The 25313-nt window shown below is 43.9% G+C and overlaps 1 protein-coding gene across 1 annotated transcript in view; it reads left to right on the top strand.

The window, feature by feature from the left end:
- FASN (fatty acid synthase) overlaps positions 1–25313 on the top strand; it is a 52141-nt gene that overhangs the window by 7332 nt on the left and 19496 nt on the right. The window contains exons 4-20 of the mRNA XM_044675944.1: positions 356–556; positions 1790–1912; positions 3449–3564; positions 3710–3844; positions 7356–7815; positions 8349–8536; positions 10705–10894; positions 12721–12815; positions 13693–13827; positions 14576–14779; positions 17430–17545; positions 19016–19191; positions 22615–22806; positions 23054–23134; positions 23404–23583; positions 24377–24556; positions 24674–24877. Of these exons, the coding sequence (XP_044531879.1) occupies positions 356–556; positions 1790–1912; positions 3449–3564; positions 3710–3844; positions 7356–7815; positions 8349–8536; positions 10705–10894; positions 12721–12815; positions 13693–13827; positions 14576–14779; positions 17430–17545; positions 19016–19191; positions 22615–22806; positions 23054–23134; positions 23404–23583; positions 24377–24556; positions 24674–24877 (2976 nt within the window). The remainder of the gene's footprint in view (positions 1–355; positions 557–1789; positions 1913–3448; positions 3565–3709; positions 3845–7355; positions 7816–8348; positions 8537–10704; positions 10895–12720; positions 12816–13692; positions 13828–14575; positions 14780–17429; positions 17546–19015; positions 19192–22614; positions 22807–23053; positions 23135–23403; positions 23584–24376; positions 24557–24673; positions 24878–25313) is intronic.

Here is a 25313-nt window from a genome sequence, read left to right on the forward strand (position 1 = left end):
GAAGGAAGGAAGGAAAGAAAGAAAGAAAGAAAGAAAGAAAGAAAGAAAGAAAGAAAGAAAGAAAGAAAGAAAGAAAGAAAGAAAGAAAGAAAGAAAGAAAGAAAGAAAAGAAAAGAAAAGAAAAGAAAAGAAAAGAAAAGAAAGAAAGTCATGGGATGAGATGAGATGATGCTGGTGGGGAGGGATGTCCCAGGAGCCTCTCCTAGTTCTGTGGGCCAGCTTCTGCTTCTTTCTGGAGAGAGGTCTTCCTGAAAGTACCCAGGCTCCCATTCTTTAGGCTAAATGGAAACAGAGGCTCTCTCCCCTTCTTCCACTTCCCCACTGCCTGAGCCTATCATCTGTGCTCTGTTTGCAGGACCAAGCATTGCCCTGGACACTGCCTGTTCCTCCAGCCTTGTGGCTATGCAGAATGCATTCCAGGCCATCAGCTCTGGGGAGTGTTGTGCTGCCATCGTAGGGGGCATCAACGTCCTGCTCAAGCCCAACACCTCAGTCCAGTTCATGAAACTGGGCATGCTCAGTCCTGAAGGCGCCTGCAAGGCCTACGATGCTTCAGGTAAGAGGGCGCACAGCAGCCTTTGGTCAGGAGCCCTATAGGGGAGGGGAGAGGAGGGGTGAGAAGCAGCAAAACCTGCAAACAGATCTGCCCCTGCTCTATCCCAGCTAGCCCCACATTATAATCATGCCATTGAGAAAGAGGCAGCAACTAGAAGTACAACCTAGAGAGAGCTGGGTTCAGATTCTGCCACTCTCTATCTGGGTGACCCATGTCAGCTCCCTTCACATTGCTTTATGAAAAGAAGCTGGCCTCAAACGCTTGCTAGCTGGGTGGCCCTGGAAAAGTCACATCAGTCCACTTGCCTAGCCCTTGCTGCTCTCCTATCTTAGAATTTATACTAAGAAGGGAGGTAAGGGTTTTTTAAAATAAAGTAAAATGGAGATAATAAAAACCTACTTCACAGTGTTGTGACGAGGATCAAATAAGACCTGAAGACACCACAGAATCATCAGCTTTTGTTATTCTGAAGGATAGGCAGTGGACTATAGTGGAAAAGGCCGCAGCCATCAATTTGTATTAAACGTCTCTAGGCCTCAGTTTCCTCAGTCTATGAAATAAGAATAGGATTAGTATATCTCTGAGGGTCCAAGGAGTTAGAGAATTTACCCATTGTTAATTTCAGTAAGTCTGACCCAAGAGGGCAGCTGGGTGACTCGGGGAATAGAGCACCAGGCCTGGAGATGGGAAGTCCTGGGTTCAGATTTGACCTCAGATGCTTCCTAGCACTCTTCTACCTTAGAACCAGTGCACAGGATTGATTCTAAGAAAGTGAGGGTTTAAAAAAATAAATGTCTGACCCAACAGGAGGCTGACTAGTGATCTGACTTCATGGGAATTTTCCCAGCCACGACCAGTAAGGGAAGTTTAACATGAGCTCCCACCAAGGCTCTCTCAGCCTCAGTTTCCCAAATTCTTTCAAATGAGGAGGTTGGACCAGATGATGTGCAAGTTTCTTCCAGCCCTAGCATTCAGAGATATGTGACTACCACCATAGGCTGATGGCAGGGAGTCCTCCTCCTTGCCTTCCCACTCAGCCTGGTCTTGAGACTGTTTTCACAAGGATGTCTGGGGAGAATTAGCAGGGTGATATGTGTTTGGTAGCCACGGGAGCCACAGCTGAGCCATGTCCCGGAGAGAGCAAGTAAGACCCAAGCCTGAATCTCATCTTTGCCTCAGTTTAAGATGAGGGACACATGCGAAGTCCTCAGAGGCTCTTGTCTTTCTCCTCAGGGAATGGATATTGCCGGGCTGAGGCTGTGGTGGCTATCCTAATGATGAAAAAATCCATGGCCAAGCGGGTCTATGCCACAATACTGAATGCAAGCACCAACACTGATGGCTATAAGGAACAAGGTGGGTCATGAGGTCAAGGACTGGTTACTGGGTAAGAGCTAGCAACTGCATAGGGAGCATCTCTTGGGTGCCATTATTTGGGCTTTGTTCTGCCTTCCTAGTACAGCCTCCTTGGAGGCCAGGGAGTACCCTGAAAGCTTTCACCAATCAGTTGGTTAGTGGGTATTTACTAAACAGATACTATGTGCCAGGCACTGTGCTGGTGGCCACAAATACAAAGACAGTCTCTATCTTTGGAGGAACTTAAACTGTAAGTAAGTAAGTCAAAGGGAACAACATAGAAATGAGGATACATATAAAGAAGATAGGTGATCCTAGTGGGGAAGGAGAGGTGCCCTGGCAGCTCTGAGGATCAGGAAAGATTGCATATAGAAGATGGCATTTGAGCTAAATCAGTGGAGGGGAGGAGGGAATGCACCACGGGGATGGGGAATAGCTTATGAAAAGATGCATGATCATGTATGAGGAATAGTGTGCATGAGAAGAATAATATGTAATGAGCCTAGAGAGGAGGAATTGTCTAGGTTGGGATAGGCTTTTTAAATGCCAAACAGAGCAGATTATATTTGGTCCTAGAAGTAGTAGGAAACCTCTAGAATTTACAAAGTAATGCTGTCAAATCTACAAATGTCATTTTGGCTGCTAATTGGAATAGCAAGAGACTTGTGGTAGAGAGACCAATTAGATAATTATCCAGGCAAAATCTGATGAGAATGAACTAAGTTAGTGATTGTGCAAGCAGAGAGGATGAGTTGTCTAAGATTAGCTATGGGAAGATTTGGCAGTTGAGTGGAAATGTAGCCTAAGCATTAGAGGATGTCCCCCACATGGTAAACTAAAAATCCCACATGGATTAGACAGGCAGAAAAAGGGGAGTTTGAAAGGGGTGAGATTAGAAAGAAAGATGCCAGTGGAACATCTTGTTTTAAATAGCCAATGAGCAGTTTGTGGTGAGGGACTAGAGCTCAAGAGATAAGCTAGGGCTAGATCTGAGACATATCTGCGTAGTTGAGCCCCTGGGAGCTGATATGGTCACCAAATGAGAGAATATAAAGAAAAAAAGAGAAAAGGTCAGAGCCTTGGGATAGATTCACAGTTAGAGGAGTATTGGTCAGACTGGTAGGAGAACTAGGAGAGAGCAGTGTCACAAAAATTCAGAGAGGATAGGATCCTTTGTTGTGTCAAATGCTGTTCAAGAAGCTAGAAGGCTGAGAAAAGGCCAGGATTATTTTGGCAATTAAGAGATTATCACTAATTTTTGACAGAGCTATGTCCCTAGAAAGTAGCATTTTGAATCCGTGGCATCTGAGGGTCCCAAGTTAGAAGAAAGACTATCCAGCTGCAGCATTAGCAGCTAGCCTTCAGAGAATAGAGATACTTGGTTTGGGCAAGGGGAGCATCAGAACAAGGCTTGGAAGCAAAGGGACATACCATCTAAAAAGTATAACTAGAAGATGGATTATGGGGATGGAGCCACCTTTAGGCAAAGTTTATGGAACTTCTGGACCTTTGAAAGCAAGTAGCATCTTCTTGCAGGTGTGACTTTCCCCTCTGGAGAGGTACAGGAACAGCTAATGCGATCTTTGTACAAGGACTCCGGAGTCTCTCCTGAATCACTGGAATATGTCGAAACCCATGGCACTGGCACCAAGGTGAGATTGTGGTGTGTCCCCCTAATCCTTCCTCCTCTACCTCCTCATCCATCTCAGCCAGGGTCATGCAAATATTTTTAGGCTAAAGTAGTCTTCAAGTGAGGTAGGCTGGGAATCTCATGGTCTGTTGTTTATGTTCCCCCAGGTTGGGGATCCTCAAGAATTGAATGGCATTGTCCGAGCTTTGTGCCAATCTCGCCGTGAGCCGCTGCTAATAGGATCCACAAAATCAAATATGGGCCATCCCGAGCCTGCCTCCGGGCTGGCAGCCCTGTCCAAGGTAACTTATGGGGAAAGCCCAGACTAGCTTGTTATATATATATATATCTCCATTCTATAGGTAGAGGAAGGAGTCCTTGTCCCCCTAAGCTTTAGATGGGGGATAGGGTTAGAGTTGGCTTATACAAGATAGATTTTCTCTTTTTGCCCAAGTATTTGACTCTTGGGAAAGTTACTAGGAAAATGGTTACTTGGCCTAAAGGGAAGATAAGTGTCTTACATGGTGCCAAGTCAAATATCTCAATGAGTGTGGCAATTACCCTTTCCCAATTTCAACCTGTAGAGTAATCTCTTCTCACTTAAGAGTCTCTTTAAACTTATCTCTGCTGCTAAAAAGAATTGAATTTAATCAGGAAACAGGAATGTGAAGTGGCAAAATAAGAATGGTAGAAAGGAGAGGAGAAAGCTCTAAATTCTAAATCAGAAGACCCTAATTCTAATTCTGGCTCTGCCCTGAATTTCCTTTCATAAAATGTAAAAAGGGCCACATATGCTACATAATTGCTAGAGTTCCTTCCAGCTATAAAATTCTGGAATTTAACCCATTTCCTTTTCCTCCTCTATAAAATGAGGAGGTTGGATAAGATAACTTACAAGATCCCTTCCAGCTCTAATGTTCTTTGATTCTGTGACTATTGAGCCTAAAGGGGCTAGGGAAGCTTGGCCTCAGAATGGGATTGCTACCTCTGCCTGGCTTGGCTGGTTTGACTGGGTGTGGTTGATTGATTGGGCTTGACTCTGGGGGAGGACTCCTCCTGTCCTGTGTAAGAGGTTGTTATCCTAGAGAAGTACCTTCTCTCCCTGAAGCCTTCTGCTCCCCAACCCCCACTTCACCCCTCCTCCCCACGTCTAATGTTGTCTTTTATCTGCTCTCCCATCTCCAGCCTGAATTCTGATATCTGTTCTGAGGCTAAATAGTCACTACCCACATGCCCAGGGACAGTGTCATGTAGAGAGAGCCCCAGTGCAGGAAAGAGGGATGTGGGAGGCAGAGCTCAAAACCCCCATTCCCTGACTCAGTCAAGTCCGAAGGACAAGTATTTATTTAGGGCTTTCTACTTATCAGGCACTGTGCTAATCACTGGGAATACAAAGGCAAGAGTGATATTCCTTCCCTCAGCAAGTTTGTTTTCTAATGGAGAAGGCAGCATGCCCACACACAAATATATAAGAACTACAAAGTAGATACATGTAGCTTTAGAGGGGAAGGTACTAGCCACAAGACCAGGAAAGGTGACCCTTTAGGAGCATCTTGAAGAAATCCAGGATTTCTGGTTGTGAGAAATGAGAGCACTCCAGGAATGGGGAGTGGGGTGTGGGTGGGGGGTGGGTAGCTGGTGTAAATGCACAGCCTGGAGACTTAAGTCCTGTATGTGAGGAACTCCTTGGAGGCCAGGACGGCAGGAGGGTTAATGTGGGAAAGAGTCAATGTGTAGTAAAGCTGGGAATGTAAGATGAGCCCAGGTTGTGAAGAGTTTTAAATGCCAAACAAAGGACATTAGTGGGTCAGAGGTGCGTTTTAGATTCTATTCTAGAGGTAATAGGGCACCGCTGGAACATATTAGGTAGGACAGTGATATCATCAACCCTGTGCTTTAGGAATCATCATCTTGTCAGCTGTGTGGAGGACATAAGGAGACAGTTGAGACAGAGAGACTAATTAGGAGGCTGTTGCAATAATCTAGGCAAGAGGTGACCAGGACCTAACAGAGGATGGCAGTGAGCGAGGAAAGAAGGGAACATGCAAGAGATGAGAGAAAGAGGGAGGGATGAGTGGGGCAAGAAACAAATAGCAAATGATTGATTGGTTGTGTAGGGTGAATGAGAGTGAGGAGGCAAGCACAACACTGAATTACCGTAGGGATGGTAGCACCTTGGGCAGAAATAAAGAAGCCTGGAAGAGGACAAGTGTAAGGGGAAGGGTAATGAGTTCTATTTTGGACATAAGAAGTCTGAGTTGCTTAAAATACATATACTCAGAGATGTCTAATAGCCTGGTGGTGGTGGTGGTGGTGACAAGAACGGAAATTCAGAAGAGGGGAGGTTTTGGAGAAAAGATAAATGAATTCTGCATAGTGCATACTAAATTTGAAATGCCTATAGAATATCCCATTTGAAATGTTCATTATGCACATGTGGGCCTGGAGCTCTGGAGAAAGAGTAGTTCTAGAAATACAAATCTGAGAGTTATCTGCCTAGAGATGATAATTGAACACATAAGAACTGATGAAGTCACCAAAAGAAAAATTGTAGTAGAAAGAAAAGAGAAGAGGTTCCAGGTCATAGCCTTGGAGTAGGTATAACATGGAAGGAGCCTGAGAAGTAGTGGTCAGAGATAGGAAGAGAATGTCCAAGAAGAGTGGTCTACATGATCAAATCTTACAGAAAGGCCAAGAAGAATGATGACTGAGAAGAGGCCATTGAATGTGACTTATGGCATCGTATGATGACTTCCACATGAGAGACCATATTTTAATCCTTTTGTCCATCAGTCCCTCTGCCACCCTCCACTCTTGGGCCATGAGATTTTATATTTTTCTGTGTGTGTGTGTGTATAATCTCAGGCTATGAGATTTTATATCTTTATATGTAGATAATACGTCATTTATGAGAGCGAGAATAAAAAAAGAAGGAACCCCAAGGAAGAACTATATGCTCATATGAATGCTCATAGATATGAAGACCATCTCTCCAATCTGCCATAACTGTACTCTGGTGCCAGTTTTTTTGGTTCTGAATTGAGGGGCTGAAAGATCTGTAAGATGCCTTCTAGAACTAATGTTCTAAGGTTCTAAGATGTAGAGGGTAGGGTCCTCCCAGTACGAAGGCCAGGCATGGTTCCCAGACAAATTAGAGTTCCTGTTTGGCCAGATAATAGCTACCTTCTGTGGGATATAAAACATTAGAATGTTATTCCCATTAGACTATATGCTCCTTGAGGTCAGAGGCGCTTTTTTTGCCTTTCTTTATATCCCCCAGCACTTAACACAGTGTTTAGCACATAGTAGATGCTTAATAAGTGTTTGTTGACTGACCGTTGAGAATGTACCTCACAGAGTCTAGCCCCTTCATTTTATGGGCAAGGAAACCTCCAGAGACCTGGGGAGTTGACTTGTTTGAGGTCACCCAAGTATGTGGCAGCTGGGACTAGTACTGTGATGTCCTGCGTACCCCTCTGCAGATGAAGCACAATCCCTGAGCTATTCAAAGGCACACCAACTAGAGACTGCTGGTGCTAAACCTGGCTCTTGTGTGAACTCAGGGTCATAAGCATTATTCTCTAAAGTGGGGAAGATTTCCCAGAGTGCTGTCCTTCAAAACTTCTTTAATGGTAGCAGGAATGGGTAGGATTTGGTTCATTTAATAACTCTTGTTTGAGATGGAATGAGGAAAAGAAGCTGGTCCTGCTCTAGCCCCAAGGGACGGACCATAAAGAACAGGTTTTGTGATTGCCCTGGAGACATTGTAGAGGTCACCCACATTCTCCTGCCACATCCTGCTCTTCCCCACAGGTGCTTCTCTCTCTGGAACATGGAGTCTGGGCACCTAACCTGCACTTCAAGAATCCTAACCCTGAAATCCCTGCACTCCTGGATGGGACACTCCTGGTGGTAGACAGACCAGTCCCTGTCAAAGGCGGCAACATTGGCATCAACTCATTTGGTTTTGGTGGCTCCAATGTCCATGTCATTCTCAAGCCCAACACCAGGCGGGCCCAGCCCCCACACTCCCCACCCTTGCCTCACCTGCTGCAGGTCAGCGGGCGCACGGAGGAAGCTGTAGAGACGCTGCTAGAGCAGGGCCAGTTGCAGGCCCAGGACCAGACTTTTGTGAGCATGCTCAATGACATTGCCATGGTGCCCCCAGCCAGCATGCCCTATCGAGGTTTCACTGTTCTTGGTGGGGAGAGCAGTGCCAAGGAGGTGCAGATGGTGAGCTCAGGAGAGCGGCCCCTCTGGTTCATCTGCTCTGGTGAGTTTTCCAGCCCCTTCGCCTACCCCATCCCTGATCATCTCCATCTGGGACTAGGGCCTTATTCCAGTCATAGTAGAGAAAGGCCTATCCATTCCTATTTCCAAATGCAACCTCATCCACACTAATTCAGTGGTTCTTTTTTCTACCAACACTTATGGAAAGAAGTTTTAAATCTTCTTTGCCACAAGTCTCATTTCATCCTTTCCTCATGTCTGAGAGAAAGGGTAAGAATTAAAAGAATAAAAACTTTCCTCTTTAAAAGAAATCCATTTGTGTATGTAGCAATTACTAACTTCCCACTTCTCCCTCCTACCCCATCCTGGAGTCTTCTCTTGGCTCAGTAATCCTTCATTCAGTGCCAAGGGCTACCCAGGAGTTCCTCCCACATACACACCTGACAATCTCTCTTCTCCTTAGCTACCCTGAAATGGGCCAGGAAGAGAGATAAATGCCTCCCTCCATGCAAATTGGAGGGAGAAAGCAGGGTAGGGTTTAAACAAGGCATTTATGTCCTCCCACCCTTCAAACAGGTATGGGCACACAATGGCGGAGGATGGGCCTGAGTCTCATGAGACTGGACATCTTTCGCAATTCCATCCTGCGCTCTGATGAAGCTGTGAAAGCATATGGCCTCAAGGTGTCAGACCTCCTGCTGAGTACTGATGAGAATACCTTTGATGACATTGTCCATGCCTTTGTTAGTCTTACTGCAATTCAGGTAGGAAAGAGGAAGACATTTCTCCATCCTCATCTGCACTCATCCAGCAGTCCTCACCATGGGGACCCACTCATAAAACATGTAATTCTTTACTCAAAAAAGCATGTTTGGAATATCTCTGTGATTCTTTCTTCCTGGGAACCTCATGGTAGGCCTGATAAGACATTTTCATGAACTGTTTTGACTCATTTACTTTTTTTTAACTTAAATTTATTTCTTTGTTGCTTTAAAATACCCAGTTAACTGCCTCCTTTTCTTCCCCCACTTAGAGAAGACATCATTTGAAAAAAAAAGATATATATCAGTTCTTTTTCTGGAGGTGAACATAGTCAGATCATTCTTTTGTTGCTGTATATAATGTTCTCTTGGTTCTGCTCATTTCACTTCATAATTTCATGTAGGTCTTTCCATATTTTTCCAAAATTAACCTGCACAGTAGTATTCCATCCATCATAATCACCTACCACAACTTGTTTAGACATTCCTCAATTGATGGACATCTATCCCCTTAGTCTCCATTTCTTTGCCACCACTATAAATATTTTAGAACATATATTTTTTCCTTTTTTTCTGATTATGTTGGGAAATAAACCTAATAGTGTTATTACTGGGTCAAGGTTTATAACTTGCTCTCCAAAATGAATGGATCAATTTACAGTTCCACTGACAGTATATCAGTGTCCCCATTTTTCCACAAGCCCTCCAACATTTGTCATTTTAGCCAGTTTGATAGGCTAATAGATGAGGTGTTTTGATTTGCATTTCTCTAATCCAGTGATGGGCAAACTACAGCTCTCGGGCCATATGTGGCCTCCTGAAATGTTCTATCAGGCCATGGGACATTATTCCTATTCTGATGAATACAATGAGTAGGATACAATACAATGAAACTTCTAAGGAGTTGCCTTAGAAACAGACTGGCAGATAAGTGTTTCCTTTCCTTTGGCCCCCTCTTTAGAAAGTTTGCCCATCACTGCTCTAATCAATAATGATTTAGAGCATTTTTTCATATAGTTATATCTAGCCTTGATTTCTTCATCCAAAAACTGTTTGCTTACATCTTTTAACCATCCATCAAATTAAGGCACTATTCATATTATTATATATTTGACTAAGTTTTCTCTTTTTTTAGATGTGAAATCTCTATCCAAGAAATTGTCTACAAAAATTTTTTCCCAACTTATTGCTTTCCTTCTAATCTTCACTGCATTAGTTTTTATTTGTACAAAATCTCTTTAATGTATTCAAAATGGTCCCATTTTACATCTCATAATGCTTTCTTTTGCTTGTTTTTCACAAATTCTTCTGTCCATTAATCTAATAGATAATATGTTCTCTGTTCTTCTAATTTGCTTATGATCTCCCCTTATGCCTAGGTCATATGTCCATTTTGATCTTATCTTGGTAAATGGTGTAAGTTATTCATCTATATCTAGTTTCAACCAGGTTGTTTTCCAGATTTCCTAACAATGTTTTCTGAATAGTGAATTTTTAATCCCCAAAATTTGCATCTTGACTTTTGTTAAACACAAGATTGCTATAATCTCTTACAACTTTGTTGTCTGTTCTGTTCCACTTATCTACTTTTCTATTTCTTAGCCAGTACCAGATAGTTTTGATAACTACTGCTTTATAACACAATTCAAAATCTCAAATAAGTTACTTCTTAACCAGACTGTATGAAGGGATGGTCTGGCCAGTAGTTTGATGTTAAGTGTAGATCCTGGGTTCAGAGTGTCCTTAGATACTTCCTAGCTCTGTGATCATGTGTATATCACTTAATCCCATTTGCCTAGCCTGCCCATGCCTTTTTTTCTTAAGAGTTGTTACTAAGACAGAAAGTATGAGTTTAAAAAAAAAAAAATCTTATCACTGCTCTAACTGGGAACTAAATCAAAAGATGTGGCTGACTTACATCAGACCTTTCACTCTATTAGAAAAAAACCCCAGAGTGCTTATGCTGCTCATGTGAGTCAATCTTGTTATCTTTGATGACAAATGACATTTTTAATGTACAAATACTCTTCCCCCCCACCTCTCCCGACCCCAGTGCCATGAATCTCAGGATCCAACAAAGAAATGGGTGGCCTTGTATTAACTCCAGTTAATTTCCAGGGTCAGTAATCCTTGTTTTGATTAACTTCTCCTCTGTTGCACCTTCTCTTCAGATTGCCCAAATTGACATGCTGACGGCGATGGGCTTGAAGCCAGATGGCATCATTGGGCACTCCCTGGGCGAGGTGGCCTGTGGCTATGCCGATGGCTGCCTCACCCAGAATGAGGCTGTCCTTGCTGCTTACTGGAGAGGCCAGTGCATCAAAGATGCCAAGTTCCCTGCAGGAAGCATGGCGGCTGTCGGTAGGTGTCCAAGAACTGTCATGCCCATGGGGCTGCCTGTTTCAGGCTCCCCTGAGAAGTCAAGGCAAGGGAATAATCAGAAAGAGTCCCTGGCCCTAAGTAGACTATGGACTGATGTAGTATGGGAGGTAAAGGTCTCTTTTTGTCTCAAGTGATCATCTCTATCAGTTGTTTAATTAAGAATTTTCCCCCTGCCTATAGTTGTGTAAGATATTTCTTAGGCATATCTACGTTGAAGAAACAATACAGAGCAGGGGGAAGAGCATAGAAAGGAGAATTTCAGTTTTGGTTCCACTCATTCCCAAACTGTGGGACCTTGAACAAATTACTTCCCCTTTCCCTGAGCCTCATTTTTATCATCTATAAAATGAATTGGCTTGGACTAAGTGATCTCCAAGGAGATCTTCCGCCTTTCACATTCTATGGTCCTTCTCTTCTCTAAGTAACCTGTGTGTGTTAATTATCCACTTTGTGAATGTTCATGACAAATGTTTAACTTGAGCTAGCTTCCAGTCCTACACCCCAATCTGCTTCCTGGCTACTACCATTCAGGAAATACTCATTTTTTTTTTAAAACCCTTACCTTCTGTCTTGGAGTTAGTACTGTGTATTGGCTCCAAGGCAGAAGAGTGGTAAGGGTAGGCAATGGGGGTTAAGTGACTTGCCCTGGGTCACACAGCTGGGAAGTGTCTGAGGCTGGGTTTGAACCTAGGACCTCCCGTCTCTAGGCTTAGCTCTCAATCCACTGAGCTACCCAGCTGCCTCCAGGAAATACTCATTTTAATATTGGCCTAAATCAAACAAATCCACAGCAGTTGGGTTTTTTGTTTGTTTTGTTCAAGCCATGCAATATAATTCCAAAACTAAGTAGAAATTATCTTTATACTGGACTTAAGAGTCAGAATGTCTCAGTAAATGTCCCTGCTCTACCAAACTATGGCCTGAACCAAGGCAATTATTTCTTTGTGCCTCTGCCCTTCTGCTTGCAAAATTGGAATAATACTTGTAGTCTATATTTCATAGGCTACAATATGCATTTTTATAATTTATTAAGTACCATACCAATTGCAACTCTTCTTATTCTCCTTATTTTTGTTACTGTTGTTTCTGATGTGATAACTATTCTGCTCCATTAGCATAAATAAATACCTTGCCAAACTAACTATTTGGAACAGTAGAGCCTAAAAAAATGCAATTCCTGCCCTTAAGGAATTTATCTTCTAATGTGAAATAAGAAAACAGATAATTAAGCACAGATTATATGCCAATTACAACAGTGCCTGGAGAGAGAAAAAAAGATTGCATTAGAGATGTTCTTGACAAGTTTGAGAAAGGCAGAGTTAAACCAAGAGAATGGGTGGTGAGGGGGAGGCCAGAGGCCTGGGCATAGATTTATTAGAAATATTTGGCCCACAAATTCAAAGGTTGAATTTGTATATTTTATTTGTTGGGTTTGGCCCTCTAAAGGTTTCTACCCTCCAGCCAGAGGCAACGGAGGTCTGTATCTAGGGATTTATATATCTTAGTATTTCCCCTCTCCCTCCCTTAAACTCCATTGAAGCCCATTTAAGCCTGTAGCTTCCCTTCCCATCTCTTCATAGGCAGAGGAACTAGCTTGTGGAATCATTCATACATGCTGAACCCCCTGCATGTATTTGTCATCAAATATTAAATCCGAGAAAGTTCAATATAGGGAAAAGGAACTCTGGAAAAAATGAGTCTTTGTACTCCACAAGAAGGGATCTTTTTCTTACTGGGTTCCCATTACTCCTGGAGCCTCCCAACCTTTTGTTATTTGAAGTGACACTTTTGGTCCCCATTTATAGGGCTGTCATGGGAAGAATGCAAACAGCGATGTCCCAAGGGTGTTGTCCCTGCCTGCCATAACTCCGAGGATACAGTTACCATATCAGGACCCCAGGTAAGTAGGGATCCTGGGCAGAGAACCTGCCAGGGCATTAGAGAACTTTTCTTCCACTTCCTATATATTTCCTCTTAGACAATCTAGGTCTTTGGAACAGGACTGTGGCTGAACAGTTTTTCTGGGTAAGAACCCTGCACAAGTAGGTGCTGAAGTTGATGGGATTGTGAGGCCTGAACTCAAAAAGACTTATCTTCCTAAATTCAAATCCAATTTCAGACACTTGCTAGCTGTGTGACCCTGGACAAGTCACTTAACCCTGTTTGCCTCTGTTTCCTCATCTATAAAATGAGCTGGAGAAGGATACTCCAGTATTTTTTCCCACAAAACCCCAAATGAGGTCACAAAGAGTCAGACACAACTGAAACCACATCTAAGAATCCTTAGAATGAGGGCTCAGATCCTGCAATGAGAGGATTAAACTGCCACTTTGGCTATCATCCTCAGAGACTCATGCATAAGTCACAGATCCTTTTCTGTGAGGAAGTGCAGGCTGGTGTAATGGAAAAAGGAGGAGACTGACAGCAGGTCTGTATTCACTAGAATGCTGCCCCAAGCTCAGCACTGGCACGAGCTAGCTCCGGTACTCTGCTTCTACTAGCAAATCACCTTGTAAAAGGAGGTGGTTGGACTAGATCATTTCTCATTCTCCTTCTGGCTCTGACATTCTATGATCATTAACTGCCTTTTCAGACAAATGGTTGCATCATATATTCTAGCAAATAGTCACAACTTTGGAAATGATAAAGAATAACAGGAAAACCCCAACCAAGCCTTCCTTCTTCCCTACATCCCCCAAATGCTTCCCCCTCTTTTTCCTTGAATATGGAAACCCGGGGCACTGATACTGAGGTTCTCCCTCCCTTCTCCCCCACAGGCTTTAGTAAGTAAGTTCATTGAGGAGCTGAAGGCCGAGGGGGTGTTTGCCAAGGAAGTGAGAACGGGAGGCGTTGCCTTCCACTCCTATTTCATGGAGTCCATCGCTCCTGCCCTGCTCCAAGCTCTGAAGAAGGTGAGTGAGAGGGGGTCAGGGAGCCTCTGTCAAGCACCAAACACCCACTTACTGCAGAACAAACCCTCTAGGAAGTACCAGGGAAGGTACAGGAATGGGAGAGAGAGCTGAAGGCCCAGGCCTGTCCTCAGGGAGCTCACAGCAGCTACCGACTGGCAGGGAGGGGGATTCTAGTTAGCTTAGCTGCACTGTCTTAAATAAAGTCTCTCCACACACATTCTCTGAGTTTCCTCAACTGTAAAATGAGGATATCAGATTAAAAGTTCTCTCATGTCTGTATCCAGGGGATACAGAATAAAAGTGATTAGGTCAGGAAAGGCTTCCAGTAGGAGGCTGGGATGCTTTTCGTGTTAGATTTTTGAATCGGTGGAGGGGGAAATATGGATTGGTAGAGTGAAGGGATGGGGAGGGAGAAGGGTAATAAGTGCTCTTAGAGATTGAGCTCTACTTTCCTTTTTGGGAACAGGATCAGAAATGGATTCATAACAACAATTGAGCCAACATGGGGCCTCTGAAGGCACCTTCCCTCCCTCCCCACCCCCCCATTCTAAGCTCATGTATTTTATTTTTTTTAGAATGAGACTAAGAACAAAATCAAAGAAGAAACCTAATAGTGGGTTGGGTTGGTTTGTTATTCTGCTGGGTGAGGGGTACAGAAGGAGAAAAGGAATTCCAGCAAAAAGTTGGAGTGACTGTAGCCAGGGGCCACCATAACATCTCTTTTTAATCTTGAGTGTCTCTCACACAGGTGATCAAAAATCCCCGGCCCCGCTCCCCCCGCTGGCTCAGTACCTCCATCCCTGAGGACCAGTGGAAGGGGACCTTGGCCCAAACATCCTCGGCAGAGTACAATGTCAACAATCTGGTGAGCCCAGTGCTCTTCCAGGAGGCCCTGAGGCACGTCCCTGACAATGCCGTAGTGTTGGAGATCGCCCCCCATGCCCTCCTGCAGGTATTAGGGCCCTTGGGGGAGGCCAGACTCAACAATCTGGGGTGGCATTTCAAAGACCATGTCGGCAACATTACCGGAGTGTTTGAGTGGCAGTGAGCATCATTCAGGCAATAGATAAGAGAATATTTCTTGTTAGCTCCTGTGTGCTCAGCACCATTTTGGGTGCCATGGAGGCTTATATTAGTACAATATAATGGAAATTTCTTAAGTACTTACTAGATGCCATGCACCTTGGCCTTGGTTATGGATGAGATAGAAATTCTAACTAAAATGGAGTCCCAGCCATCAAGGATCTTCTAGTAAGAAGACATAATAAATACCAATAGATCTAAAACACAAAAGTATGTGATAAGGGCATTAGAGAGTTGAAAAATAAAGTGTATAAGTGGGATTTGAGGGAGTAAACTCCTTCAAGGCCACAGTTCCTACCCTCAAGTAATTTACATCATTAGGAATGACAAGGAAAATGATAAGACTGCTGTTATTCTCCATCTATACCCCACACCCCCCCAAAAAATTAAAAACAATTATATCTTCTAATGCTATATGTGCTAAGTGAAATCAGAAAAGAAGGAGACTATTAGGGGCAGTGTGGTAGAATACAAAGGGTTAGAGTCAGTCAAGAAGACATAGGTTCAAATCCAGCTTCTGACACTAAGTAGTCTTTGAAACCCTGGGCAAATTGCTTAGCTTCTCTGGCCTTATTTTTCTCTTATTAAATGAAGGAGTTAGACTCAATGGTCTCTAAGATCTCCCCTAACTCTAAAGTCATTCTTTTGAACTAGAGCTAAAGTTATTTAGGGAAGACTTCCTGGAAAAGATAGACCTTGATGATAAAGAATATTTGAATATCCATTTAAAAAAGAAGACTGCTAATTGATCCAACCATTTTGAAAAGCAATTTGGAATTATGCCCAAAGAGTTATAAAACTGTGTATACCCTTAGATCCAGCGATACCACTGGTATACCCAAGATGTGTTTCCCAAGGAGGTCAGGGTAAATGGTAAAGAATCTCTGTGTTTCAAAATATAGCAGCTCTCTTTGTGGTGGGAAAGAACTGGAAATTAAGGAGATAAATGGCTGAACAAATTGTGGCATATGATTGTGATGGAATACTACTGCACCATAAGAAATAAGCAGGCTCATTTTTTTTAAACTTGGAAAGACCTATATAAAATAATGATGAGGAAAATGAGCGGAATCAAGAGAACATTATATGCAGCTACAGAATAAATATTTAAAGAATAACTTGTGAATGTCCACCTCCAGAGAAAGAACTGACATAATTTACATGTACCTGTTTTTCTGTTGTGTGATGCCTTCTACAGTGCAAAGCAGGGAGGGAAGGGGTGAGATACCTGGGAATACTTAAAAATTTAAATTAAAAATATATATAAATAAGCAAAAAAAATTTTTTTTAATTTAATAAAGAAAAGGGAGAGAAGATGGCATTATAGCCGGGGAAACAAGATAAGCAATAACCGTGAGTTTAAGGAGATCATAGATGGCCTGATTTATGTAGAAGAGGTCTTTTGGGGAATGGTAGGAATTAAATTGTTAGGTGGGGCCAAGTTTTGGAGGTCTTTGAATCTGGCTTAGGAGTTTAGATTTAAGGAGTCTGACCTTCTGATAACTACATTATGCTCTTGAGTAGAGGAGCAAGATATAAATGATATTTAAGGAAGATTATTCTTTATAGAGTGCAGAAGAGGCTGAATTTGAGGAGATGAGTTAGCAGGATGTTTCAGAGTCTTGGAGTATGAGGTAATGAGGGTTTAGGCTAGAATGGGATAGATATGAGAGACATGTTGGAAGAAAAATCACATTTGAATGACATATATAAGATCCCTTCTATCTCCAACTATGATCCTTTGAAGAAGAATAAAAAATAAGTCAGAATTTGAGTGTCAGTGACTATGAGAATGAGAGTGAGAATGAAAGAATGAGATATATTTTCAAGTGATGATGGGATATTCAAGTGGAATTATCCAGGCTGTAGGTGTATTGGATTGGAATTTAAGAGTCACATATTTGAAGTTACTGAGGTCATGAGATCCCTGAGGGAAAGAATGTAGAGAAAGACTGAATTGCAGAGGACAGAACTCAAGGGAATATCTATTTGACTGAAGGAGACAGAGGAGTGGCTAGAAGTAGCTAGAGGAAAACCAGAAGAGGACAAAATCACTGAAGCCAAAGGAGGAGTTTTAAGGAGAGAGTAACCAAATCTAATCTTACAGAGGGATCAAAGAGGATGGTTATTGAGAAAATACCATCAGATCTGATAACAAGTAGGTCATATGATCATAAATAGTTTGCCCCAGGAGCACAAAAACAGACTGGTCAATGTTAAGGCTATAATGGAAAGAGAAATAAAAGCAACCACTATATAGACTACTCTCTGGGATCACACTGAGAGGAAATTGGGAGCTGTCAGTCATAAAGTCAAGTGGCGATTAGCAGCTGAAAGCCCTTCCTGGTTACAGAGGAGAGCAAACTACAGCTGTGCTTGAGATCAGGACTGAGTTGTGCCTCTCAGCTTTCCAACCCATGGGGAAGGATAGATGTGCTGAACAAAGAAAGTCTCTTGCTCTCCCTGTCCATTTGTAACCTTGATCTTATCACCTATTCCCTGACCTCTGGGTCATCTAGGCCGTCCTGAAGAGAGGCTTGAAGTCAACTTGCACAATCATTCCTCTGATGAAGAAGGACCACAAGGACAACCTGGAGTTCTTCCTCACCAACATTGGAAAGCTCCATCTAACTGGGTAAGGAAGTCCAGAGGGAGCCAGGTGGAGAGTGGGGGCTATTCACACTCCAATGGAGGGGCTGTGACAAGCTCAGGTTTTACTATCACAGCCCAACATAGGGAGCTCTGGAGAGCCTAGAAAAAGAAAAGTCCAACCCAGCCCAGTCCAATCAAACACTAAATTTCTCCTCTAAATGAAGAGATATGGATGGCCTAGGTACCATTTCAGTTTTGTTAGAGAGATATACATTTACCAATTTAATCACTCTAATCACCACTCCCACTCCCTATCCCCAGGGAAAGTGAAATCTGGGACTGCAATGGAGTAGGGAGGTATACCTATTCTTTTAATTAGTTCACAAAGTAATTATCCACCCATGGAAGGTGGATATTGATTTGTATCTGGTGGCTACAAAGCAAGAAGAATTTAGTTGTTGGGTTCTTTTAAATTAATAAATATTCAAGAATTGAGTCAACTTTTATCAAAATTGACCCCTTCAAGTGTAGTTTCTTTGGGAAAGTAGACCTTTATTTCAAATGATGCTACCCTCGCTCAAAATATTTCAGGAACTGGCAATGCCTTTTGAGATGCATCTTTTTTCTAACCCAGAATGATATCACTCAGCTTGATCACCCAACTTAATCATCACATTTGGTTCCCAAAGTCTTCAGGCCATTTCTAAGAATTAAATCCTTCCTCCAGGGAAGATTTGCTAACATTTACTTAAATAGCAATACAAGGTTCCATAATTTTCCCCAATATAATTACTTCTACTGACCCCCTCCAACTCTGGAGTAAGTCTTTAAGGTTTTTGTGGTTCAAAAAATCCTCTCCTCTGCAGCCAGCCTAGGGGTTGTCACCCATGGATTCTGCCCTTGGGTTGTAGATTTTTTTAAGAGGCCCTATCCAAGAAGTAAGTGACATGAATCTAATGATGAGTCCCTCTGAATTCCACATGGTTCATTCCTTACTGAGCCTGTACCTGGTGTTTAAATCTCAGTGTATGTAGCTTGTGTTCCATGGTTCCTTGGTATACCAAGGTTACCTCCAAACACTGAGAAGACATTGGTGGAGGGTTTGTATGGCAGTTTCTACCAGTAAGAATATTTAAAGGAATGTATTCCAACATACTTATATTACAGTATGACTGCTGCAGTTCCCAGAGAGGAGGTCACAATCCTTTAATGAAGGGTGTCTTATTTTCCCAAGGTGGCTAAGGAGAATATCTGTTTAGGTTTATAAGTTCTAGTATAGTTAATAACTGCCAGTATCATTACTCAGAGGCTCATCTTCAGGTAGGAGTTAGGATAACTATCCTCTGAGGTCACTTCTAAGACTGTTTTATGAATCTGCTTCATAATCTTCCCTTACATATTTATTAGACTTTCTTTCTGAGGAATTATTAGTCTGGGTATTCCTCTTGAGAAGTCCTGTCTCATCTGCGTGTCCAAGAGTCTGATTCAGTCTCCCACTGCTCTCTTCCTTCAGCACTAATGTGAATCCCAATGGCCTCTTCCCACCTGTGGAATACCCTGCCCCTGTGGGGACACCACTCATTTCCCCTCATATCAAGTGGGACCATAGCCAGACTTGGGATGTCCCCTCGACCAGCGACTTCCCAAATGGCTCAGGCGGCTCTTCTTCCTCCACCATCTACAACATTGGTGAGTTCCTCCCTTCCCTCAGACTCCCCTTAAAGCCCATGATCAGAGTGGAGAAGAATCCAACCCATCCCACCCAGGGCCTTGCAGCTGACAGTCTTTGGACTTTGCTGCATATCTTGTCAGTGGAAATCCTTGGCATATGCCTCTAGCTCTGGCAATATTGGATACAAAACATCCTACCCAATAAAGAGTTTGAAATGGCACAGGGTGGATCAGCTCTGGGCTCAGTTCCATGGAAGCCCAGAGAGTTACCAGTTCCAACCTCTCAATCAGAATTGTTCCACTTTCCTCAGATAGCTCCCCATCTCCCACCTGGATAATAGAAAAAACCAGTTCAGCTAGTGGGAAGGGAATAGACTTCAAGAGAGTCTGGAGACCAGACTTGAATTCTGGTCCTTTCTTTGCTCCAAGTGGCTATGCCACTTTAGACTAGTCACTTCTTAAACCTTGGCCTTGGTTTCCTTCTTGTAGGGAGAGAGGGTTAAACTAGATAAGCTCTGAGGTCCCGTCCAGCTCCAAATCTGTAACTATATTTATTGAGCACCCTCCTTTTTATTCTCCAGCCCTCTCTTAAGTGCTTTGGGGAGCTTATAGTCTCTCAAGGTAAACAGTCTTGATGTTGCTCTAGTCAGAGTTACAAAACAAATGAGGTGCCCAAAATAGACATTTGCAGCTGCCTACCACCAGGAAGTCAGTATTACTAGAAAGATAAGGAATAGCTCCAAGGGGGGAATATGGAGGCTATTCATCTAGATCTAGGAAAAGCTTGAATGGTGTAGCTTGTACAAGGGACAGTGAAGAGAGGTGGCTCACTAAATGAGAACAGAGAATATCCTGAGTTCAGATCCAGCCTCAGACACTAAGTAGCTGTGTGATTCTGGGCAAGTCATTTTACCCTGGTTGCCTCTGTTTCCTTTTCTATAAAATGAGCTGAAGAAGGAAATGGCAAGCTATAATCCAGTATCATTGCCAAGAAAACCCCAATTAGAGTCAAAGAGTCAGACATGACTGAAACAACTGAACAACAAAGAGAGAATAGTTGCAAAATGCCTTGTAAGCCTTAAGATGTTGTTATCCTGTGGACTAACATTCTACAGAGGAAGTCACCCCTGGAGAGATGGGAAATAATAAAAAAAAGTGAGATTATGAAGACACAAGTAGGGACAGTTCAAGTAAGAAAGGAAAATGGTTTTTTTCTGAAGAAACTAAATTGGATGCATAGGGACCTTACCATCCAACTTAAACTTATAAAAGAAACCAATAGAAGGGAGACACAGGCCTTTACTTGAAGTGGATGGGATGATGTGAACTGTCAACAGAAAGTGAAAGTTGCTCAATTCTTAGGTTCTGTTTTCTCTGCCAAGAAAAATCCTATTTGTACTGACAATGACAGAACAAAAATGGCCAATCAGGGGTTGCCCAAGGAAAGAAAGGAGGTAGTAAGAGAGAACCTAACTGTTGTTGGTACATTTCAGTCACTTGGCCCAGATGAAAGGCATGCGTAGTTCTTGGTCAATGAGATTGTGGAAAATAGGAGATGTACCAGAAGACTGACAAAAGACAATATCCCGATCATCTTAGAGAGAGAGAGAGAGAGAGAGAGAGAGAGAGAGAGAGAGAGAGAGAGAGAGAAAGAGAATAGAGAATAGAACCTCCCAACTCTAGGCCAGTAAGCTCAACTTCAATTGTGGGGGAATAGATACGTAAAGAGATGATTGATGAACATCTAAAAAGAAAGGAGGTCATTATAAGGAGCCAGCCTGGTTTCATGAAGAACCAGTTGTGCCAGACTAACCTCATCTCCTTTTTTTGACAGGGTCATTAAACTGAGAGATGAGGGGAATGCTATAATATTGTTGACCTAGGTTTTAGCTAAACTATTGATGCTGTTGTGTCTAGATGATAACATAGATGGATCCAGACTTGGGGTGTAGAGGATATGCACATTTGAGCATAACCGGTCCATACTCTAGACCAATGATTCCCAAAGTGGGCGCTACTGCCCCCTGGTGGGTGCTGCAGCGATCCAGGGGAGCAGTGATGGCCACTGGTGCATTTATCTTTCCTACTAATTGCTATTAAAATTAAAAAAAAAATTAATTTCCGGGGGGCTAAGTAATATTTTTTCTGGAAAGGGGGCGGTAGGCCAAAAAAGTTTGGGAACCACTGTTCTAGACAGACCTATGGAGTTAGCACTGGTCAGGTAGCCAGACTCAAAAGTTGATAGTTCAGTGTCAATGTGGCTAGAGATCTGGTGCAATTCTGTTTAGGATGAAAGTAGAGTTGTCATTTGTTAAGTTTGCATATGACAAGACAAAGGAGTCCTGTTGTTAGATGGCAGTTTTTAAAAAGATGGAAGTTTAATAAAAGAAAGTAGATGAGACAGCAAGAAATTCAATCTAGGACTTCTAGGAATGCAGAGAAAGGCAGGAAGAAGAGGGAAATTTGTTTAGTACCCAAACACTTTACAATATGATGTCCTCACAATAATCCTGCTATTACTATTCTCAATTTATAATTGAGGAAACTGAGGCTCCAGGGTCACATAGCTAATATATGTGTAAGGCCAGATCCGAACTTATATCTTCCTAACTCTAGGCCCAGTGCTCTATTCACTGCACCACTCATATCATAGCTTCTAAGAATAAGGAGGCTATATGTCCCACTGTGCTCCATCTTCATCATGTCTCTTCTAGAAAATTGTGTTCACTTCTGGCCACCCTAATTTTTTTTAGCCCTTACCTTCTCAGAATCTATGTTAAGTATTGGTTCCAAGGCAGAAGAGTGGCAATGGGGGTTAAGTGGCTTGCCCAGGGTCACACAGCTAGGAAGTGTCCAAGATTACATTTGAATTCAAAGAGACCAGTCTTCAGGACTCCAGGTCCAGCTTTCTGTCCATTGCACTACTTAGCTGTCCAGATTAGGTATGTCCAAAAGCAGAAGGGCAGCCTTGAGAGGGGATCCCGCCATCTTTGAAGGTCTACAAGCACAAGCGAAGTGACCATTTGTCACAGGGATTCTTCTTGGGTGGGCCCCCCAATCCTCAAATCCTGTGATTGTGGTGACCAGGTACTAAGGATGGAGGGAGCAGGAAGAATGCCAAGCTGACTAGGTTTTCAAAAGAAGTCTATAAGCACATGTTCTTAACAAGTTGGCCTGTTTCTACTCAAACCTAGTGACCCCTTATTAACTGCACTGGAGTAGTTGGGTTGTCGTAAAAGGGATGGTCCCCAGGGGCCAAGGGACTAGGTCACCGCTGCACTCTCCTCTTTGGAAAAGTGCCATTCTCTGGGGCTCCCCTCGAGTGGCAGAACCTCTGACTGACCTCCATTCTCTCTCAAAATTCAGTACAAGGGTGGGTGGGCAGCTCATCCCCTGGGGGTAGCTCCACAGGCCTGACTAATTGTCTTTTTTCTACAACAGACCCAAGTGCTGAGGCCTCAGACCATTATCTGGTGGATCATTGCATCGACGGACGAGTCATCTTCCCAGCTACTGGCTACCTCTGCCTGGTCTGGAAAACTCTGGCGCGCTCCCTGGACATGGTCATGGAACAGATGCCTATAGTATTTGAAGACGTCACCTTGCACCAGGCCACTATCCTGCCAAAGAAAGGTGAAAAGAAGAAGTCAGGGCAGCTCTGGTCCGCCTATTCTGAGGGTCCTGGGAATGTCTAAGGAGGCCATCACTCCAGTTCCCCACATTCCAGCAGGGAGGGAAATCAAGTCCAAATCCTGAGTCTTGTCCGTAAAAGACAAACGTCTCCCAGTCCCAGAGGGAATCCAAGGTGTTGGTAACACATGAGGAGGTTGAAAGGAATTAGCCGTCCTTCCTATACACCTCATCTCTCTCTCCCTTGTAGGTACTGTGTCTCTGGAAGTACGACTCATGCTGGCCTCTCGAACCTTTGAGGTGTCTGATAATGGGACCCTGATCGTGAGTGGTGAGTGAGGGCTTCTCAGAGCAGGAGAGTAGGCACCCCGGGCACGGGGCTCCATCTTCCCAAACCCTGCCCTTCATCGGTGTGCAAGCTGACCCCAGCCTCCTGGCCTCCCATCCATGGTGCAAGGCTTCCTCCACCATCTTCCAGTCTTGCAGCCTAAAGCCTCCCACTAATCCATATGCCAGTACTAATGACTCAGGAGGCTCAATCCTGACACTGGACCCTTATCTGTGCCTCCTCCCCAATCAATCCACCCTGCTTCCCTTTAGGGAAAGTGTACCACTGGGAAGAGCCAGATGCCAACATCTTCAATTATCAGCCAGGACCTAATCCAGCAGCCTCCACTGCCAAGTTTAGCCTGTCCAAGGCTGATGTGTACAAAGAGCTTCGTCTTCGTGGTTATGACTATGGCCCCAACTTCCAGGGAATATTAGAAACCAACCTCGAAGGTAGGTCTGGTGGTTTGTTCCAGGAAAGTTTACAAAGGAACAAGACCCTTCTAAAAGAGCCAGAGTATTAGGAAGTTCTAGCAGAACAGACGGGAGGGGTCCCAGGCTTTGGAGGTCCCCTGTGCTAAACAGGAGGAGCCAAGATTTCTTTGGGGCTAACTGCCCCCCTTTACCCACAAATCTTTGACAGGGAAAGGCTCCACTTTTTGTGTGTCCTTTTCTCATTCACCCTACACACCCCAAGTATTCCCAGTACTCTGGTTCTGAATGCCAGAGTCTCTTATTAAAACCATCATTTGGGATAGAGGGGATACCCAAGGGACACCTATGTTCTCTAATGCAAGCTCGTATGTTCCTTAAAGGCAAGGATTGTCTCGTGCCTCTTTTTATATCCCCGATGCTTGCCATAGGCCTGGCACATATCAGATACTTAATAAATGTTTATTGATTGTTGTTAAAGGAGACCAGGTGGGCTTCATATTTTATATGAGATCTGAGACAAATGTTTTGCCCCAAACTGGCCTCTGCATATCTCAGTGTGGAGGGAAATGACGTTAAGAGATTCTGTAGATTAGGGCTCCCCTCATGGGGAGTGAAACCAAACAAACAAGGCCCTGACTTGGTACTGAGGTGCTGCTCAGGGATGGGTGGGATGGGCAGAAGGGAGAAAAGTGGAACTGAACTGAGAAGAGGAAAGTCCCTGGCTCACAGCTGGGAGTAGCCAGTGTGGTGTGGGAGGGCCGGAGGCTCCCAGCACCGAGGCCACACTAAGGAGCCCTTCTTACTGCCACAGGAAACCTGGGAAAACTGCTATGGAAGGACAATTGGGTGACCTTCCTGGACACCATGCTGCAAATCTCTATCTTGGGAGTATCTCAGCGCTGCCTACGCCTCCCGACCCGCATCACCTCCATGTATATCGACCCTGCCACCCACCAGCAGAAAGTGTATCAGCACCAGGATGAGAGCCAAGGTAGGCCCCAGCATCCTTGCTCCACAGCCATGTGCGTGTAAGCCCTGCTCCCCTCTCCCCCCCCCCCCCCCCCCCCCCCCCTTCCCTTACAAACCTCATTGTCCCCACTCTCCGCAGTGGCAGATGCCTACGTGGACTCCTGCTTAAGTAACACAGTGTCCGGCGGTGTCCTGATCACGCGGCTACATGCTTCCGTGGCCCCTCGAAGGCAGCAGGAGCATCACACGCCCATCCTGGAAAAATTCTGTTTTGTGCCTCACGTGGAGACTGACTGCTTGGCGGACAACACCGAGCTCCAGGAAGAGCTGCAGCAGTGTAAAGGTAAAGGTCGTGGTCGGTGGCACTGTGGGGCTGGGGGGGGGGTGGCGGTCAGAGGAGGAAGAGATGGAGATAAACAATGAGAAATGAAGATAAAGAAGAGGTAGGCAAAGAGAAGGTAAATATGGCCCTCTTTAAAGCTTGAGAGACCAAACAGACACTTTAGGATTCTTATCACCCTTCCATATATGTTTTTGTTTGTGCCCAGCCCTCCTGAAGGATGGCACTCATAAGGGCCACTTCCCTTGTTTGGAACATTCCGGCTCCTTCATGCCGAGGCCGTTTTGGGGACAAACTGTGTCACTCTGTGCTTGCCCACAACCTCAGCAGGCGACTAAAAGGCCCATGTCCTTGTCACAGGAACCACCCCAAAGGTTCCCCTTTCCTTATGAATGCAGCTGATGCTCTGAGCCCTAGCACAGGACTTGGGTTTATCTTG

Source organism: Gracilinanus agilis, chromosome 4 (genome assembly GCF_016433145.1).
Source record: "Gracilinanus agilis isolate LMUSP501 chromosome 4, AgileGrace, whole genome shotgun sequence".
In the NCBI taxonomy this organism is placed as follows: Eukaryota; Metazoa; Chordata; class Mammalia; order Didelphimorphia; family Didelphidae; genus Gracilinanus; species Gracilinanus agilis.